Source organism: Leishmania martiniquensis, chromosome 34, assembly GCF_017916325.1.
Source record: "Leishmania martiniquensis isolate LSCM1 chromosome 34, whole genome shotgun sequence".
Lineage (NCBI taxonomy): Eukaryota > Euglenozoa > Kinetoplastea > Trypanosomatida > Trypanosomatidae > Leishmania > Leishmania martiniquensis.
Window position 1 is genome coordinate 1,569,073 of NC_090169.1, and position 19,776 is coordinate 1,588,848.

Below are 19,776 nucleotides of genomic sequence, written 5' to 3' on the forward strand. Positions count from 1 at the left end.
CGTCCACGGGCGAACCTATTGTGGAGGCGCCGCTCCCAGGCCTATTCGCTCCGCAGCTGGGCGACGCGTTGATTCTTCAATGCACGCTCCCACGTTTCATGTGGTGCACCTATCCGATGACCTTCTTCCCCTTCGCCCTCCCTCACACTAGCATTCCCACGATTGCTTTATCACACTGGCGCCGCTTTTTACGGAGTGGTATTCTCATCCTATGCTGCGCCGGTGACCGCAGCTGACCTGAGTCGAAACGATAGAGGACCGACGGCCACGCAACCTCATCAGACATTATTGTAAGATCTCAACCGAGCCACTCGCGACTAGTAGGCCATCGCTCTTCGTTTCTCTATTTTTTTGACCCCTCCTCCTCCCACACGTCACTTTCCGCCGTGCGCCATCGGGGCCACACGCAATGGCCACAGTGCTTCCTGCTTGTTTCCCTTCCCTCTTCATACATCTTCTAAACAGTTCCCTGTGCCCATCAGAGTGAAGGCCATCGTGTAGCGCGTATACGGAGGGGCAGCTAAAGCTCTGTGCGGTGTTTGCGAGCGACTTGCTCGAAACACGTGCGGGCCCCTTTAGCAGTCACATCGGCGGCTCCTCGACGATAGCCCGTTCTTGATGCCCTTAAAGTGAATCAAGGCGAGTCTGCTGCTCTGTCAGAGTAGTCAACTTTGCCGGCGCACTGCTGTGACCCTCTTTGGGCCTTCTTTGTACTCTGTTTCCGCCTTCTGCTTCACCTCATTCCCGCTCTCCTCCCTTTTTTCGAATCGCGCTTCCGTCACTCGAAGGGCTCGTGCCGCTGGACCACCTTTCAAGTAGGATTCCGAGCTCATACGTCAGCCCGGAACAGCAAGCAAGCGCTCTCTTTAGGTGCGTCGACGGGGCACCGCGTACTATTTGGCTTGAGGCTCATCTGCATTGACCTGCGAGCGAGGGAGACGGGAGAGGGGCGCTTAACTTTTATTTGCCGAGGCGGCGTAAGTGTGCTACACGTTTGCACATATCACCGCCTCCCTCCTCTCGCCCTCCCCCTTTGTCCCTTAAAGCGATCTCATTCACGGGCGCGCGAGCATAGAACCTGTAGTCTTCTGTTTTTATCGAGCGACCTTGTCTCGCCCTTTCCGCGAAGAGCGCCCTGGCCTTCGCAGCGCTAAACGACCACTCCGCACATTGTCGCTGTTGGCTATCTCTGTTTCCTCGGTGATGTCGCTTCCGTTTTTCTGTGTACATTTCCGTTTCGTGCACCGCTGATATCCTCGCGCCGCATCCCATTCTGTCCCGTCTGCCCCCCCTCCCCTCTTCCTGCCTTCTCTCTTCGAGTTCCTCCAGTGTGTCCTTTGGCTCTAAAGTCTGCACAGTCTCCGAGACAGCAGCATCAGCAAGCCGAGAAAAAAGGGGGCGCGCGCAGCCGCAGGAGAGGCGGGTAGGCCTTCCCACTAAAAAAACCCGGACAAAGACAAGCCAGGGAGCAGCGACCCCCTCGCGTGGCCTTTTCATTTGGTGTTGTCTTCATCTGCTCTTGGGCGTCTCTCTTCTTGACCGAGTGAGCGACAACAGCGCGACTGCGCGTTCTCGAAGATGGGGCTTCCCATGTACGGTGCCCCTCTCGCCATTGCCGCGCACCCGGAGGAGGGCCACGCCATTCCACCGCCTGATCTCAGCAGGCGGCCTCTGTTCTTCGGCTACACAACGCTGCTGTTCTCGCTGACGTTCATTGTGTGGTTTGCATACAGCGCGTGGGCGTGTCTTGAAGAAAGGAACGGGAGCTTTCATCGCGCCTCGCCTATCCTTAGCGCACGCTGGCACCTCGTTCTCTGGATGGCTGTCTCGCCGCAGCTGCTCCTCTTCTGCGCCTATGGAAGCTGGTTCGGGTGGAAGTCCTTCCAGTATAATTAGAAAGAGGGGAAAGGGGCTGGGAGGGACATTTTTTATGCTCTTGTTGCGCATTTCTCTTTCTGCGCCGTGAGTCGCCATAGCCTTCCTGAGATTGCAAGTCCGCAGCTGTCGGAGTGGTCTTCATCTGAGTTGGCAAGGTTTTTGAGCGAAGCGATGAGTGCCCGCGTTTTTCGTTGAATCGAACTCGCCAAGAAGCTCCTGGACCCCCTCTGATGATGAGATACGGACGCACGGAGGAAAGGCCGGCGGTCAAGAGGGCCCCTCTAAGAGCGTGAGCCGACTGTAGGGCTGACAGTGCGCCGTGGGCGTCCGCGATGTACTAACAGGCCACACACACACACGCAGAGAGAAGACGGGTGCGCTGTGCTTGTACGAAGTGTAGGTATACATCTTTCTCTGCATATGGACATGTTCGCGGTGTCGCAGGCACACGGCCACACATACACACAAACACACACACAGGCATCCATAAGCATATCCACACAACAGAAGTAAGCATAAGCCAGCCTGGGCAGGGCTTTGCGCGCGGCGGGGCTCCCCCCTCCCCACCGGGCCGAAGCTTCCGGCTGCGCCTTTTTATTCTTCTTCTGGAACTCATTTTAAATCTTTTTTATTTATTTAATTATATTTCGGTCACTCTGTCGTTGCTGATACGGAATCCGTGAGCGTGGGTCTGCGTGTGCGTGTCTCGCCAAGAATGCGTGTGGGCATGGACTGAGGCCGCTCTCTGCAAAAAGAAAGGGCGCCCCTCGCCAGTCGTCGGTATCGCCCGCCGCCGCTGCTGTGAAGACGAAAGGCAGGGAAGAAAAGCGGAGGCGACGATGAGCTGAACCGGTTTTCAGGAGGGAAAGGCGCACGCCGTTTTTCTGACAGCGTTCTCTCGACGGCCTTTGCTCGTTGTCTGTGTCCCCCTCCCGTTTAGTAGCCCTGCAGCTCGCACCGTCGGTGGCTCGAAGGTGACAGTATGAGCCTCAGCTCCTGTGCGGCGCGTCAGGGTTCGCGGCAGCAGATGCTGTGCGTGGCAATGTGCTGATCACATCATGCGAACCTTTCGAAGCATCACAGCGCAACAAAAAAAACAGTTGTAAACAAAAAAAGGAAAACGACACATGAACGCACGAAGCGGGGCGCTGTGGAGGCCTCATCTCGAAGTCCGGCAGTGGAGGCAGTGACGAAAGCGTAGCTGCAACCTTTAGCCGAGCCATGGTGGCGACTCCTCGCTTCATTGTGGGAAACACAAACAAAAGATCAAGAAAGCACTCCTGAAGATGCGCATCAACGTTTAGTGGCCCCCGCACGTCGTGTGTATTCGTCATGACACATATGCTGCTGTTCTCTCATGTCTTTTTTTCTTTAGTTTCGAATGTGGAAAGTCTTGCTGATACTTTTGGCGGAGACGCAATCCTTTCTGGATTGAAATGACTGCTTCCCTTTTCTGCACTCAGGCAAGCGCATCGTCCTTGCCTTCGCTTCGGCAACGAATACTGTCGCACAGGTCGTCAGCGGTATGCCCCTGATGGTACTCGACACAGCGCGCCTCCCCGTCTCCTCCGCTTCTCCTCCAGTGTCTCCTCTCTCTCTTTCTGTTTTCTGTTTCCTATCGATTTCGCTCGGCACGGTGGTGTCTTGTGTGACGTACAAACTCACTCGCTCTTACATTCGCGGCGCGCTCGTGCGCCTTCGTGTGTGCCCGGACATCTCGCCAAGCAGGGGCTACGCGACCATCGGCAATACGCTGCCTTTACTTGGTTCCTATACGTCCACCCGCGCCATCACAGACGCGTCAACAAAGGTACTTGTGCGTCTGAAAAGGACAGCCCGACTTTGATCCTCGAAAAAAATCTCACAAGAAGCTGTGGGCCTGTTGCGGCGCCTTTCGAAAATACCTCGTTTTCTTTCTCTCTCTTTTACCTTTCAGCTCTGCCCCCCTCCCCCTTTCGTTTTGTTGCAAGCCAAACGTGGCGTCGGACACGGAGGCCCTCCTCTACTGCTTCCTACGCTTCGCACTTCTTCCAGGCGCGCAAGAACCACCGCCACGCTTCTATTTGAGTGCGCCTCCTTTAGCCCCGCTCCCTGCCTGCCCTGTGTGTGTGTGCCCGCAGCGGGGGGGAGGAGGGGGGAGGATTCAGCTCTCCCAACACCCTCTGTGTGGGCTCAGCTCATCACCACACCCTGTAAAGCACGCACGCTATAATGCTTTTGAATATACCCGACTATCGGTGCAGCCCATTCCTTCGCTTGGTTTATGCGTGGCCGGCATTTATCGGCATCACTCTTTTCACCATCGCGACACTCTGTGGGATGGCCCGCGCGGTTCTTCGCGGTTTTGATGGCGGTTCGACGTCGCGCATTAGCACCAACACCACTACCTCTGTTCGGCAAGACATCTTCTACGTGGTAGCGGCCCCGCTCATCCTGCAGAGCCTTTGTGTGAGCATTTACACCGCGTGGATGAGCTGGAAGTTTTTCCGCCACAACTGAGTTCTGGCTTTGACAGCCGCGCTCTCTTTTTCTCTCTCGGCCATCACCGCGTGCATCTGCGACCCACTACGATATTACACCAGTCATGTCGTTGTCCTGTCCCGCTTCTTTGTGCCACTATGTCCTTGTGTACTCATTACAATTATGTGCCTCAGCATTTCCCGTGCCTGATCGCACTCACCATTTATCTTTTTTCTGAAGCGGGGCTCGCCCTCCGTCATCTCTTCTCTTCCCTTCGCGCTTTTACCTCTCTCGCGTTGAATTCGCAGGCTGCCGCGAACGCGCGGGCGCACGAGGGAAGTCGCAGTGCAGCATTCACCAACGTAAGGGGCATTCGTTCACTGCTCTCCTTCGCTTCCGTGAAGTTAATTGCCCTCCTCTGTTACGCCTCCCTTCAGCCGTACAACGCGCGACAACGACGAAGCTCCGCCGCACGCCCCTCCCCGCCTCTCGCGCGCTCTCGGCCCGGCCACACAGGCCCTCGTCTCTTCCGGTGGTGCGAGGCAGCCGCAGAGGCACGCGGCATGCGGGCACGCGCTGACTCGGCCTCATTGCCCCCCACACACACACACACCTCGCTGGTCGCCACCTGCTCCGATCCCCTCGGGGTGGCTCAGACTCCGCACACACCAACGGGCAGCGCGAGGGCGAGGTGAGGTGCGACCGGGCCACGCCGATGCCGTGCCCATTGTATGGGTGGCGCACACGTACGCACTCCCACAGGTTGCTCCGACTCAGCGGCGTGGAGCCCCTCACATCCCACACACCCGCAGCGGTGAGCGACTCTGACGTCGCTACCTCCGTGTGTGTTTGTGTGGTCGACCCTGCTGTCACCACCTGCTGAGGCAGCTCGGCGTGGGCAGGGAGGTGCTGCGGCTTTCTTCCCCCACCACCACCACAAGCGCACCGATTGTGGGTATGCTGGGTAAGTAGGGGTGGTGATGGACCTCTTGCGGTGCGACGCCTACGTGGGGTGTGTGTGCTCCTAATTCTTTACCAGGGGTGCCGCAACGCTGCGCGACGAAGCGGAGGGACGATTGACTCACCTTTACGTGTACGGAAGGTGCATGCCTCTTTTTTTTTGTTACTCATCTGGGCGCGTAGCGGCAGCATTGCGATCGTGGCGAAGATTAGGGGAAGCAAAGATATTTCTCTGGCATCGGAGGAAGTCGGAGTTCGCGGCGTCGTGAGGGGAGCGCACGTGTCTCTCACCTGCCGAGCCGCGCTGTTCACACACCTCCTGGATTGAGGGTTCATTCATCTTCCCCTCGCACTTTTCCTTTTGATGTGCTGGTGCCTCAGAAATGGTCGGAGCAGTGCTGCACCGACGACCTGAGAAACCAACGGTGCCACACTGGCTGCGTATGGGCGTATACGTACTCAAAAATAGCGATCTCTTGGAAACGCCTCTCCCTTTTTTTTTGAAACTCAGGCAGCGCCGCTCAGCACGCTCGACTCGCCGCAGAAGAGGACTCCTTTTACTACTCGGGCCATCGCTCTTTTCCTCATCGACGGCGACAAAAAAGGGTGAGGCTTGCTCCTCGACTGAGGGGCTGTATGGCGAGGCCACCTTTGAGTAGATGCGAGGGGCATTGCTTCCGTGCTTCGTGGCGCTTGAACAAGGCTACAATGCTGTGTGCGAATAAGCGGCCCAGTGGAGGTCGATGTCGGCGGTAACCGTTTCAGGGCTGCTGAAATTGTTGCATCTTTGTCTGACAGACGCCGGTGGTGCCTTCCTCGCAAAGGCATGCGAACGACTGATGCAAGACGTCACTCCGACTCTCGCGCACCACGGTAAGACTATTCGGTCGCAGGAGATTCATCCGCCTCTGACACTCAGCCAAGGCGAAGAGTCGCTTCCGCCCTTCCCGCCTTTGTTCCTGCCGAACATCTTGCTGCGAATGTGTCGGGCAGTTGCTCATCGAAGTCAGTGAAACAGAGGGCAAAGCAGGTACGCACAGACAATACTGAGGAGCATGGCTCGACTGGGCAACTCTCTGTCCTTGGCATCTCAGGTAGTGTGACGCTCACGATTCAGCGGCAGAGCTGGCTGCGTACTTTCCATTCCGCGTTGGATATGTCCACTGCGTGCTCAGCACCCGCAACCGTGTCTCTCAAGGCTCGGTCGATGCGGACGTGGAGGAGCTGACAAGGTACCTGCCCGGATCGTGCGGTGCCATCGATATCTGCGATATGATCGCCTTCAACTTCGACCACAGGAACTCCATCGACTGCTGCTAGCATGACCGGAGACGCCCGCGAGGGCTGTGGGAGCGGACCTGCGCTACCCGCAACGCTAATGCCGTGAAGAGAAGACCCTTGGGCGGCCGCGATGATGACTTGCAACGTTTTGCCTTTTGCTTGTTGTTAGGGGCCAATCGGTCGTCAATGCTGATTGCCCGGCGCCTGTGGCGGAGGGGGGAGCAGGGGCTGCGGTACCTCTTCTCTTCCTCTACCACTTCACACCAGCACACAGACAAGTACGCTCCCTGTCGCGCGTGCGGCCACGTTTTGCGCATCGTCCTCTCCAGTGCCGGTCAGCTTTCGTGCTCGGCCACCTTTTTTTGGCAGCTCTCTCTCTTCCTCTTTGTTGCCTCTCGCTACCGGTAGAGGGGGAGGAGGAAAGAGGCACAAGGATGAGATTTGCATTGCAAAAAAGTGATCGGATGAGGGCTCTATGAGTGCTGTTGTTGGTGGCGCTGCTTTCGTTTTTTGTGTTCTCTGTCTCCGTCGCCTCGCTGAGCCCCCCCTTCCTATGAGATATTGTCGAATGCGCGGGCACACATACTTGCGCACTCCAAAGAAGTGCTCACGTGGCGTCTCGGTCTCACTCAGTTGCCTCAGACCCGCCGCCAAATGTCCTTGTCGGGTGTGCCAGAGCGGCTACGGAAAGTGGGCCAGAGGCTGTGAGGTGGGCTCCTCGCTTCTGGTTGCAGCATCACCCCTCTCTCTGTCTCCCTCCAGCGCCATGACGCCCTTGCGACAGCGTAAGCGGCTTATTTCCTACGCGTGCGTTGTGCGCCGGCCCACCTAACTCTATGCAAACTATTTGCACCCCTCCCCCCTCTCCTCGAATTGGCTCGCGTACGTCTGCACTGGTGATCTAGCTGAATCTTTGGACGTGCTTTTTTTGTGTGTCTGCGCGTGTGTATGTAAGGGTTCACCTATCCGCCTCTCCCACGGCACTCTCTGCGTCTGCTTCGCACGGGGGGCATGCGAAAGGGAAGGGAAACGTATGACTTAACAGATATCTATCATAAATAGTGGTGCTCCCTCTCTTTCCTGCGAGGGGTGCGCTTTTTACGGCTTGCCGCTACACATCGCATCGCTGACGGCCCAGAGAGGTCCGCCCGAGGCTGTCCGCCGTGTTCAGCGTAGCTGTTTGATCACACTTCTCCGCTGCGGACGTGACGCCTTCGTGCATGATGGCATCGCTGAGCGATGTGACAGCGAGCCTGGCAGACGAGGAGGCATACACGTCTCTCCTGGAGGTTTGCACGCAGCTCATCATTGCGGAAGGCACCGATGAACTGCCCCTGAAGCAGCCGCTTGCGATGCTGCACAAGCTTCTGCACTGCGAGCACCTCAGTGGTGACGCCACTGTTCTCTCTGTGCGCGCGGTTCGCATACTCCTTGAGAAGTTTATTCCAGTCCTCTCATCGAAGTCGCGCGCGAAACTGGTCGGGTGTGTGCGGGCAGCGCTTCAGCTCGTATCCCGCATGATTCACGAGTCGCCAGCGCGGGGCTCGGGCTTCGAATTCGTGCACACAAAGCGGTGGGAGCTGCAGGAAGAGTTGCTTCAATGCATGTCTGTCGCAGCGCAGGGCGACGAGCTGGTGCAGGCCGCCCTGCCGCCGCTCCAGGAGCAGCTGGACTTCTGCAAGATGGTAATGGACGTGTCACTGGATATGTGCCTGCAGGCGCTGCGAATGTGCTGCCTGCTGCTGCGCAGTGCCCAGCTGTCGTCGGAGCCGCACTTTGTACGCCTGATACGTGACGTGCTCCGCAGAAGGCTGGCGGCGCTCGAGTCTATGGAGATGAATCAGGATTGGCTGCGTCTGCTTCGGCACCTGACGGAGGGCGCGGTGACGCTGAGGGCGTATGCAGGGAAGACGCTAGCGGCTACGGAAGCGAACGTGACTCTTAGTAGCCGCAAAGGCCGCAAGCGCAAGCGCAACACTGACCCAAACTCCTCACACTCAGAACGCGTCTCTGACGAAGGAGTTGATGGTGACCGCCACGAAGTTGCTGACGAGGCGCTTGTCCTGCTGCTCATCTGCCAGAGAGCGTGCGTTACTCCGAGCCTCGACCGCGTCTTTCGCAACACGGTGTTCAGCTGCGCCAATGCAATCCTCTCTGATGCGTCGCGCCTTGCCGGTGTGCCGGCGGACATCTGCGTCAGCGTCGCGATGGACCTGGCACGAGAGCTGACGCGCAACGTACGCAGTACGCTGACGATTGCGAACCCGTTCGCACATCGAGAGGCGGCCTCCGGCGTCAACGGTTCAATCGCGCTACCGTTGACAGATGAAGGCGAGGATGACGACGGCGAAGAGGGGCAAGGCGAGGACCTCCTGAGCAACGGCGATGGCGCCAAGTGGCACTTGCCGGAGCCGGAGTGGCCACTACTGATTCTTATCGCCAACATATTCGCTGCCAAGACCGTACCCGTATCGGAGCACATGTGGTGGTCGGTTGGCGATGACGAGTATGCGCGGCGCTTCGCGAAGCGGGACCGCCTCTGCCTTACGAATGCCTTTTTCGCCGCCCAAAGAAGTCTGACCTTGAAAACGCGCGGGTGCCGAGTAAACCTTTCGACAATGCGTGAGTTTCTTTGGCCCTTCGATCTCGGATGCAAGGTTCTCTTCCAGCCAGTATCGTGTGCGTACACTGTGGCCCTCAGTGTGCCCGCCGCGCCGTCGCTTCAGTGTTCACCGGCGCGCGCCCGCGAGCTTTCCGTCGCACTTCATGCGCGCGACGTAGGCGCGCTCTTGGAGCACCTTGGGGCCGCCTTGCACAACGGCGGCGATGCTGCTACTTACAGTCAGTCTGTGCTGCTGCAAGTACTAATGATTGTGGGACCTCAAGCGAAGGACACCACGCGGGCCACGCTGCGCAGTTTTCTGGCGGATGCCGCGACGTCTCTCATCGAGTTGGTTTCGGAGGCGCTTGTTCACCAAGACAGGGCGTGGGCGAGCACGCTGCTTGAGGCGGGTGTTACGGAGACGATCTTGCGTCGCAGTGCGTCCGTGACACCAGAGCGAAGTCCGGTAGTGCAGATGTTGCGCCGCGAGGCTGCCAGCCAACCCTCGACCCCACCACTACTGCCCCGCTGCGAGCTCCCGCGGATAGAACCGGCGGAGCTACGGCGTGTTCTGCACCACGGTGACCGCAGTGATGTTGAGCAGCTGCTTGAGGCACTCAAGTTCTCCGAGCCGTGCGCATGGGACACTGCCGCGTGCAGCCAAGTCGTGTACGATCTTGCTGGTGCCGCTGCTGTGAGCACAGATGGCGCCGTCCAGATGAACGGCACTGCCCCAGCCCCATGGGTTCGACGACTCGAGCATCTGCTGACGGGTCTGGTAGTGAAGCGTCTGCAGGACATGGCGCTCCACTTCCAGCAGTCGAGGACGCTCAAGCAGATTGTGGAAGAGTCGGAAGTGGTGGAGGTGACGGTGTGCAGTAAGAGCCGATCTGATCAGTTTACGTGTCCCCGCGAACACCCCCTGCACCATCATCACGGCTGCAACTGGAGTTGCGACGGATGCAGTGTCCGTGGCCTTCAGGATGCGTGGTCGTGCAGAGAGTGCGACTATGATCTCTGCGCAACATGTGCGAGGACGCTTTGTAACCGTGTGAACGGTGCCGTGACGGCAACGGCGCAGGACCTTCTGGCGTCATGGCTCGCTTCCGATGCGAACTCCGCGGAGGCAACTGCGTCCTCCACAACGCTTGTGCTCTTTACAGAAGAAAGAGGGCTCATCTCCGCTTCCACGCCTCTGGCTTGCCTGCATAGGCAGACGGTGCACATTGGCGAATTCTATGCACCGTGCCCTTGTGGGCTCCTTTCCCCGGGACCTGCGGTGGCGCTTGAAGCAGCGGCGGCTCCGAAAGCTTCCCTTCTGGGTGCTCTGATTGCCGTTTTCGGTCGCACTTGCGGACAAGACGGCGGTGTTCAGCGGCGCCTCCTGAAGGCGTACGAGAGCGCTGGGGCTTTTGTGTTTCTCGGCGGCGCACGCGCTGTCCCGGCGGAGCTTCGGTGCCTCACGACGCACCTGGCGCCGCACCTGCCGCTCTCTGTGAAGCACCTCATCACGCGTTACGTGACTGTCGACTGCCGCCGCTTTGCGTTTCAAATACTGCATGAGCAAGCAGCGACGGTGATGTCCACAAACACAGGGGTTGCACCGGAGTCGTCGAAGCTGCACAAGTTCCAAGTGCCGCGCACGGATAAGTCCAGGCTACTCCAAGCCCTGCATGACAGCTTCAGCACTCGTCCTTCGCCGCTGGTGAAGATGGACTTCACCTTCGAGGGCGAGGAGGGCTTTGGCAGCGGACCATCGCAAGAGGTGTACACGGAGCTCTCGGCGTACTTCCGCGCGACGTCAAAGTTTTGGTTCGTGACGGAGGATGACGGTGGGGCCAGCCCGGTGATGGTTGCGTTTCCGACGACGAAAGCCCTCTTCCTGAGGGAGTTCTTCGCCCTCGGCGCCGCCTGCGCCCGCTCCTTCATCGATGATTATCGCATGGACATGGATCTTGTGCCGCAGGCGTGGCCACTACTGATGCTCCCCTCGCTCGGGCTTGCCTTGCCCCAGAATACCGAGAGGTGCAACTCGCTCCGCGCATCGACCTTGGCGGCACTGATGGGCTTGCTGGAGGTGCTCGACCCGTCGTTGCACCGGGGCTTTGCTCACCTGCAGCACGCTTCGGAAGCCGAGCTCGCAGCGATGGAGCTCGAGATGGACGATGGCAGCCCCCTCCAAACCCATGCGGCCCTGGAGCAGCACTTGCAGCGGACGGTGGCCACACGCTTCGAGGTGGCGCTGGAAAACCTGCGCCACTTCCAATGGGGCTTGCTCTCAGTGATGGAGCTGGAAGCGCTCTGGTGCCTGAGTGACGAGGAGCGCAGCGCGTTCCTCTGTGGCTCCGACGCTGAGGGCGACGGCCCACTCTTTACTGAGGCGGAGCTGCGGGCACAGACAACGGTGGGCAACGGCTACAGCAGTGGCAGTGTGCACGTGGAAATGCTGCTCTCCATCGTTGGCGGGGACTTCACCCGAGTACAGCAGCACCACTTCCTCGAGTTCCTGACAGGCTCTCCGAGGCTGCCCTTCAACGGTCTGGCAGGGCTCGGCCGCCTCATCACGGTGGCTATGAAAGACATGGAAAGCACCAAGGAGCAGACCTTGCCCTCGTGCAATACGTGCTTCCTGTACCTGAAGCTGCCACCTTACACAACTCGCGAGATCATGAAGGAGCGCCTGCTCTTCGCCGTGACGGAAGGGCGTCGAAATTACAGTCTGTCGTAGGCGGCGCAACAGCTATAACTGTTGGGTCACGCGTGTCCACTGCGAATGCTTCACAGGCAAGTGAAGGACAGAACAGAGGCCAAGATGCATGTAACCCCCCCACTCACGCTGACAGCGTTGCGACTGCGTCTTGAAGTCCTCTCGTGACCTGTATCCTCTCTGTTTCTTTGATGTGTGATGTGCGTGCGTCTGATATCAAGAGCGTTCTCATCACGCCCCCTCTTGCCCCACCACACACCCTCCGCACGATTTCTGCGGCTCACTCCTCCCTCCCCCCTCTCTCTCCCTCTCATGCATTCCTTTTGTGCTTTATGCCTGAGGGTCGCGCTTCACCTCTAAGATCGATTAATGGCGATCGTAACCGACGAACGAGGGAGCGACACGAGAGGAGGCGACGCCCGCCGTCACCCCTGTGTCATCTGTGCGCGGCCGTTCTCCTCTGGTGAGGGCCCTTTCGTGGATATCTCCGCCTGCTGCGCCCTCTCCCCTCCACTCCGCGGGTTCGCGACGGCAGCGCATTCGGTGCGCCAAAGAGAGACCTTACGAATGGGGGAAGGCGAGCTGTCGTCTCTACTTCGGGCATAGTCGGGTGCCATGGAGGTGCCTCCGCGTGTCTGCGTGCGGAAGCCCGCCTTTATCAGTGCCACCCTTCATCTGTCTTGGTGCGTGCCTCTTGGTGCTGAGCACACGCCACGTAACACTGATTTTGTCTGTCCTGGTGCATTCCGCCCCCTCTTCTTCTCCCACGCCTACGTCACCTCGCCTTTGGCGCACATTCCTACACGCTACAGAGTTGCACATCGTTGAGTGAGACGAGGAAACGAGATCTGGTACTGGCGTAACTGCATGCGAGAAGTGATAGACACGCACGCGGACATCATTCGACGCGACGCAGGCATAACAGAAGGAGCGCTGCTTCCCGTCTTCACCGCCCTCACCACCATCACCCACACAGTCACTTGACCGCAGCAAGATGTCGTCGATGGACTCGATGCGCCTGCAGGCGGCGATTCGCCTCATTCGGCAGTGCAAAACGACGGAGGAGGAGCGCTCAAACGTGAAGATTATCAGCGCGCAGCTGCGGAAGGGGTTTGCGGATGCGAAGCCGTACATTCGGGTGCGGTACATGCTCATGCTACTGTACATCCGTATGCTCGGCTACCCCACAGAGTTTGCGCATATGGAGGTGCTGAAGCTCCTGTCGCAGGCAGATTTCTCGGGCATCCGCACTGGCTACCTGGCATTGCAGCTCCTCTTCAGCGAGGGCGATGAGGTGCTGACGCTGGTGGAAAACCGCATGATCGCCCACCTCAGCATCAGTGCAAGTTGCCGGGGCATTTCCTCCGAGCAACTCTGCCTCATCGGCATCTCACTGAACGCGGCAGCCAACATCGCGAGCGAGGACATGTGCCGCGACCTCCTCGACTCCATCTTGCGCCTCTTCAAGAACACTCCACAGCAACTGCGCAGCAAGGCAGCTCTGGCCGCGCTGCGTGTGGTGCGCAAGGCCCCAGACCAAGCCGAGTATATTCTAGAGCACTGCGCCGACCTCTTCGACGGTAATCACGAATCGCTGATGTGCATGCTGACGCTCGTCATTGAATGCCTGCAGAGAGACTCCGGAGCGAAGATGGTCAGCGCGTTCCGCAAGCACGCCATGAGCGCAGTGCGTGCGCTGAAGGGGCTCGTGCTTTCCTCTCGCATCACGGAGGAGGACGTGAACGGCATTACCGATCCCTTTTTGCAAGTGAAGCTGCTCCACTTCATGCGCATCATCGGTGCTGGCAGCGACGTTACCTCCGAAGCCCTTAACGATGTCCTGGCGCAGGTCATCACGAACACGGACGCGACGCGTAACGTCGGGAGCGCGGTGCTCTACGAGTGCGTGCGCACAATCAACGCGATCGAGAGCGACGAGGGCCTTCGAAACCTCGCCATCAACACGATCAGTCGCTTCCTCTCCTCTGTCAGGGATAACAACCTGCGGTTTGTGGGGCTCCAGACACTCCTCGCGTACTCGAGCAAAGACTTCGACGCGGTCGTGCAGCATCAGGCGATCATCCTCGAATGCTTGCGCGATGCGGACATCTCTATTCGCCGTCGTGCCCTAGGCCTGACGGTGAAGCTCATCACTGTGAATAACGTGCGACTGCTGGTGCCGGACCTCATTTCCTACATGTCGCTCTGCTCGGATGAGATGAAGGGCGACGTGGCGCGGCATGTGTGCGAAGTGATCGAGACTAACTACCCCAGCGAGATCTGGCGTGTGGACTATTCCATCCGCTTTCTCAAAGTCGCGCGGCAGTTTGCTCCGCTGGACTTCGCGCGCCGACTGCTCGTCGTTCTCTCGAGCCAAACGAAGGACATGCAAACACGCGCGGTGGAGGCGTTGTGGGAGGAGGTGTCGTACCCGTTTGACGCGCTACATCACTCTCGCAAGTCTTTCCTCGTGGTTGCCCTGTGGTGCATTGGTGAGTATGTGGAGCTGCTGCTGGATGCCGTGCAGGGGCTCACAGGTGTCGCCGTGGCGACGTGTCTTAGCAATCTCACCACGAATACAAACTTCACTCTGATCAAGCAGTATGGCTTGACGGCACTGATGAAAGTCGCGACCAAGTGCCCCGACGCCAAGCCACAGGCCATGGCCACGTTCGCGAGCAACATGACAAACATGGATTGTGAGCTGCAGCAGCGCGCGTGCGAGTACACGTCACTGCTGGTAGACTTTCCGCAGGAGGCCGCGTTCAGTTTCAGTCAGATGCCGGCCATCAGCCCTAAGACCGACGATGTGAAACCTGTCGAGGTTGTGTCACTGTCCAAAGAACAGCTCCACCGGGAAACGACCACGACGCTCGATGACCTCTTCAACTTTGACGGTGCCAACAAGCCCGCTGTGCCCGCCAAAAGCACCCCAAGCCCTCTGGCCGTCCTCTCCTCGCAAGTCGGCTCACCTTTGTCTGTGAGCTCTGTCTCACCGACGATGGCGCAACGCGCACCCATCAATACCAACGCGTTTGAGGATCTCTTCGGCGATAGCGAAGCGGAATGCGTCACAACGGCGTCTGGCTCGCCGCTGATGGCGGACGTTGGCGACAAGTCCGAGCCGGCGTCTCCGAAGAATGAGAGTGACGTCACTGGAGTGCGCGTCTGCAGCTGTGCGGATTTCGACGTTCTGCTCTCAGGGCGGATGGAGGGGAGTGACATCATCGCAGATCTCCTCGTGCAGTCGAACCTCAGCGAGGTGGTGGAGCAGCTGAGCTTTAGTGTGGCTGTACTTAGAATTTGCACGGTAGAGGTGGCACCGCTGCCGAGCACCATCATGCCGTATGGATCAGCCACACAACACCTCAAGGTAGACAACTCGCAGAACACGGCCAACCCGCGCACGCTGACGCTACGCGTAAGGATATCGTACGCGGTGCACGGCGAAGCGCGTGAGCAGATGTTTCAGGTTTCCCAACGACTGTAACTGCCTCGTGTTGCCGCTCTCTGGAGAATAAAGCGTATGGAGGTGGCACTGCTGCATTCGTGTGGCCCACAGGGAGCATTCCCTCCCCTCTCTGAGTGCATCTGACGCCCTTTCTGCAGTAGCAGGCCTCTCAGATTGCTTGTTGCTTTTAGTGTTCTTCAGTGCCCCAGCTCGCTTCGAGTTGATGGGGGGGGCGCTGCGGGGTCACCGGCTCAGTCCCCTCACCCTCTGCCGCCTATCGCCTCTCAACCTCACTCTCTCTGTCACTCACTCTTTATCCGCGCATTCGGCGTCGCTCTTTTTTGTTGTTGTTGTTGTAGGACGCAGCGGTGGCATCAGCCCAGGAGTGCCAAACAGGTCGATGCGCGGACGTCTTCTTTGATCTTCCGAATTCGGTTGCTCAGACGTCCCTCGCTGAGGAAGACGCGCTTGCTGTCTTGTGCTCTTGTGCGGTTGGAGTTGTGTGCACTGCCCCACATTTGCCGCTCGTGCCTCTCTCCGCCTTCTGTGCTTACGTAATCACGTCTACTGAATGCCGAAGAGAGAACGCTTCTTTATCTCTCCCCCCTCTATATATATATATATATATTACGCGAGTCTGTGTATGCATATATATGCGCTCATGCGGCCAACGATCCCTCGTGATGCCACACTGTGTAGCTGGCGTCGCGCGGGGGTATGGTCGGGCTTTTGGAGGCAGGCACAGGTGAAACGGCTGCACGGAATCCTCTCCACGTGCCCCGTCGGCTACCTTTCGCCCTTACCACCACCACCACCGTCACGGTGGTCTTGGTGGCAGTGCACCGACACTGATGACGAGAATGCGCTCAGCCATTGTCTCCTAGCCATCCCTACTTCCCACACGGATCTTTGCCCTCTTTCTATTTCATGTCTTGCTGCATTTCTACGCACTTGGCTGCGCTCACGCATGTTTCAGAGCTCTTCTCGTGCCTTCCTCCGTCCTCGCCTTCTCTTCCTGCACGCGTGCCCGACGCTGCGAGCGTGTACGTGCGCGTTTTCTTTTCAGCGAAAAACGTCGGTGTTGATTAGTGCATACCACTTGTCTAGCCGTGACGCCGCCTGTTGCTGACGCGCTCGGCAGAGACGCTTATTATTTTTTTCGTCCCTCTTCTCAGCGCAGAGAGCGCGTGAAATCCCTCCGGTGCCTCCTCCAACCCCCATCCCCCGAAATGGCGCAGGAAGAGCAGGCAAAGGTGACAGAAGAGTACGACTACGATCGGGAGCTCTACCGCTGCCCCATCTCGTGGCCCATCACCTCCGACAAGCCCAAGATGACCAAGAAGGTGTACTCTCTCATCAAGAAGACCGTCACAGCAAACAAGAAGGGCATCGTAAAGGGAATAAAGGACGTCACCAAGGCGATTCGCAAGAGTCAGAAAGGCATTCTGGTGCTTGGCGCCGATGCGTCTCCATACGACGTGGTGTCGCACTTCCCCATCATGGCAGAAGAAGCGAAGATTCCGTACGTGTGGGTGCCTTCGCGCCAAGATCTAGGCACTGCTACCCAGTGCAAGCGTGCCACCTCCGTGGTTCTGCTCAAGGTCAGCGAGGAGCTCAAGTCGAGCTATGACAAGATTGTGCTCGCCATTGAGGATCTGAACGCGGAGGAATAGAGCACGACGGCATCTACACACTCTCTTAGCAGTGATTCGCACGTTCCGCGCAGACCAGCGCATACTTTTTCGGCATTCACGAGGGCTCGATTCGGCAACAATGCGGGGGGAGGGTGGAGAGAGGTCCGAAGACGTTTGTGCACTGGATGCCGTCTCTGGTGTGACCCCCCTTTTTTTGGATACGATGAGCCGAGGGGCTCTCGAGAAGGAAAGGCGTCGTGAGGCGCCTCAGTGCATTTGAATGGGATGGGTAAAGCGGCTGCACGTGTCACTTTCTCGGTGGCTGTCTGTGTGTGTGTGCGTGTGCAGCCGCATTCTCAGTGACCACTCTGGCGCCCTTCCTTCCTCTTCATGCGTGGTTTTTCTTCCTCGCAGGAAAGTGCGGCGTAGAGGCGACATGATGGATGCGTGGATGGGGTGCGAGCCCGACGTGTTGTGGTGTTTCGTGGATTGCCTTTCTTCCTTCACGCAGTCTCTCAGACTTCTCTTTGGTGCTTTCGTTCTCTTCCTCTCCTGACGCGCTGGAGAGACGATCGCTCCCAGGGATGCCGCCTGCGCATCTGAGCGTGGGTGCGTTAATACTTAAGGGTTATTGTTTAAAAGCGGAGGCGAATCGGCTCCGCTGGGCGTATTTCTTTCGTTGACTGTTTTTTGTTTCGCTTGGCGTTAACATCTACGACGTAACAGACGGCTCAATTCCACTCTTCTCTCCTCTCCAGACACAGACAGACACACGCTCTGCACATACATCTCGATGGCGAGAAATCTTGCCAATGTGCAAGCTAGCGCGTACGACACTGGAGAACGCGTCGCATTTGAGCCTTCATCAACCTCTCTCTCTTTTCCTTTCCAGAAGCATTGTGCGTCCAGCAGGCGAGCCCCCCCCCGCGCGTGTGTCGAACGCAGTCATTAGACTGTTGCTGCTTGGCTTCCGCACCGATAATGATGTGTTGGTGTGTACGTCTGCGCTGCATGCATAGAGGAGATGCACCTCTTTTTAGCTCGGCATCGCAGCCGCCGTAAGCTTTTCTGGGACGTAGGAGGAGGGCCGCGTCACCTCACAATGGTGTCGCGCGACACTTCTGCCAATGCCAGTAGCACCGTCTTTGTCTTTCATACCGCCCCTCCCTCCCCTCCCTCTCTCTCTCTATACGCTCTTCTGCAGCGCAGCTGTACATCTGCTCTTCACATCTGCTCCCCGTCTCTCTTTCTCTTGCAGCCGTGCGTTGCCAAAAGTCTAAGCGGGAGGGGGGCAGAAGATCGTGTCGATAGCTCTCTCCCTCCTCTCCCCACGTGCGGACAGCGATGGACTTTTCACTGAATGTGAGCGCGGCGCCGCACCGCCTATGGTACATCGCTGGAGATGTGGTGAAGATGCGACTGAGCCTCACTTGCGTACCCGAAGTGACGTTGAGTAAACGAAAGCAATTGGCACCGCTCAAAGGTGCATCGACGCACAACTATTTCTCTATCGACTCCTCCGAGATGGAAGCGCAAGAGACGGATGTGCGCGTCGCACCCGTCGAGGCAGAGCTCGTCGGGTTCGTCGAAGTGGACACCAGTGTCATGAGGCCCGTCAGCTGGCCGGCCGCCGTTTCTGAGCAGGGGCCGCCAGGGCTCTCCCGTGCAGACAGTAGCCGTTCCAAGGTGGTGTACAGGCTCTATAGCACAGGAAAAAAACTACTCCGGGAGGAAGTGCACCTGAGACGGTACGAGTGCACCGCTCTCGAGTTCACCTTACGCCTACCGGAGGGGTGTCCCCCAACCTTCAAAGGCCGGGGCGCGGACTATCGGCATGATGTTACCATATCTGCCGCCTGGTACGCGGTGCGCTCGAGCTCCACTGCAAAGGCCCCCATACCGCACATCAGCAAGGTTAGGGTGCCGCTGATAGTCTTCAACAGCGTCGCCACTACTGCTCAGCTGCCCCTCATGTCGCTCTTCCCCCTCCTTCCTCATTCGACACTCGTGGCAGAGGGCTTTCACTTTCAGGCCGCCCCACTTGCTTCTGTCCCCACGCCGTCGATGGCAGCGCCGCTAACAGACGTAATGCTCCCGCACGAGGCGCAGATGCGCACCTCGCTTACGGTGCGCCATGATGCGAAGGCGAGGTCGCAAAGCAGTCTGGCCACTCGAAGGCAACCTCTGTCGTTCATCATGCCGTGCAAAGGCGTAGACCTCCTTCAGGTCCACCTGCATTCCTGTTGTGTTTCCCTCGGCGACTACCTGCAGGGTGCCTTCAATTTACTGGAGACAAGCCCAGGGCCTGACAGCACCACCGCGAACCAACGCATGCAGCGCAGTCAAGATGCAGAAGCTCCAGTGCCGGTATCTGTCACCATCTCGCTGGAGCTGCTGGAGTGCGTTACGCCGGAGTGGGCATTGACTGTGGATGACGCGAACGTGATGGAGACCAAGCAGCAGGGTATGGAGAACTTTGTTTGTACGCACAGACGCGTCATCGATTGCGCTCAGCTCTGCGTTCTTGACACCCCGTGCGTTCCTTTCGAGTTCTCCCTTCCAGTGGGGCTGGTGCCCGCCTCAACCATCACCGACATGACTAGCTTTTTGTGGCAGCTTCGTGTGGTAATGATGGCTGTCCCGCGCAGGGCGCTTGCCCAAGCATCCTCACCAGGGGTCGACTGGCTTGGGCCCCTCCTTGAACCCGTCGCCGCCGTTTTCCCTCTTGTTGTGACGCCGCCATCGGTGCCATCGAAGACGCGGCAAGGCGCCGTGTGGTAGGACGAAAAGAAGGGAGGCCGAC

General features: G+C 58.4%; 6 protein-coding genes across 6 annotated transcripts; all 6 read left to right on the plus strand.

The window, feature by feature from the left end:
- Positions 1–1,578: 1,578 nt before the first annotated feature.
- Positions 1,579–1,896, plus strand: LSCM1_02425 (uncharacterized protein; the record flags this gene model as incomplete). Its single annotated transcript, XM_067320008.1, has 1 exon — positions 1,579–1,896. One exon carries the CDS (start codon positions 1,579–1,581, stop codon positions 1,894–1,896), a length of 318 nt encoding a protein of 105 aa, XP_067175383.1.
- A 2,193-nt stretch (positions 1,897–4,089) lies between these two features.
- On the plus strand, positions 4,090–4,377 carry LSCM1_02426 (uncharacterized protein; the record flags this gene model as incomplete). Its single annotated transcript, XM_067320009.1, has 1 exon — positions 4,090–4,377. The coding sequence occupies one exon, from the start codon at positions 4,090–4,092 to the stop codon at positions 4,375–4,377; it is 288 nt and encodes a 95-aa protein (XP_067175384.1).
- Positions 4,378–7,802: 3,425 nt separating this feature from the next.
- On the plus strand, positions 7,803–11,909 carry LSCM1_02427 (uncharacterized protein; the record flags this gene model as incomplete). The annotated part of the gene is made up of 1 exon (XM_067320010.1): positions 7,803–11,909. The coding sequence occupies one exon, from the start codon at positions 7,803–7,805 to the stop codon at positions 11,907–11,909; it is 4,107 nt and encodes a 1,368-aa protein (XP_067175385.1).
- A 973-nt stretch (positions 11,910–12,882) lies between these two features.
- Positions 12,883–15,378, plus strand: LSCM1_02428 (uncharacterized protein; the record flags this gene model as incomplete). The annotated part of the gene is made up of 1 exon (XM_067320011.1): positions 12,883–15,378. The coding sequence occupies one exon, from the start codon at positions 12,883–12,885 to the stop codon at positions 15,376–15,378; it is 2,496 nt and encodes an 831-aa protein (XP_067175386.1).
- Positions 15,379–16,568: 1,190 nt separating this feature from the next.
- On the plus strand, positions 16,569–17,012 carry LSCM1_02429 (uncharacterized protein; the record flags this gene model as incomplete). The annotated part of the gene is made up of 1 exon (XM_067320012.1): positions 16,569–17,012. One exon carries the CDS (start codon positions 16,569–16,571, stop codon positions 17,010–17,012), a length of 444 nt encoding a protein of 147 aa, XP_067175387.1.
- A 1,305-nt stretch (positions 17,013–18,317) lies between these two features.
- Positions 18,318–19,754, plus strand: LSCM1_02430 (uncharacterized protein; the record flags this gene model as incomplete). Its single annotated transcript, XM_067320013.1, has 1 exon — positions 18,318–19,754. The coding sequence occupies one exon, from the start codon at positions 18,318–18,320 to the stop codon at positions 19,752–19,754; it is 1,437 nt and encodes a 478-aa protein (XP_067175388.1).
- Between the last annotated feature and the right edge of the window lie 22 nt (positions 19,755–19,776).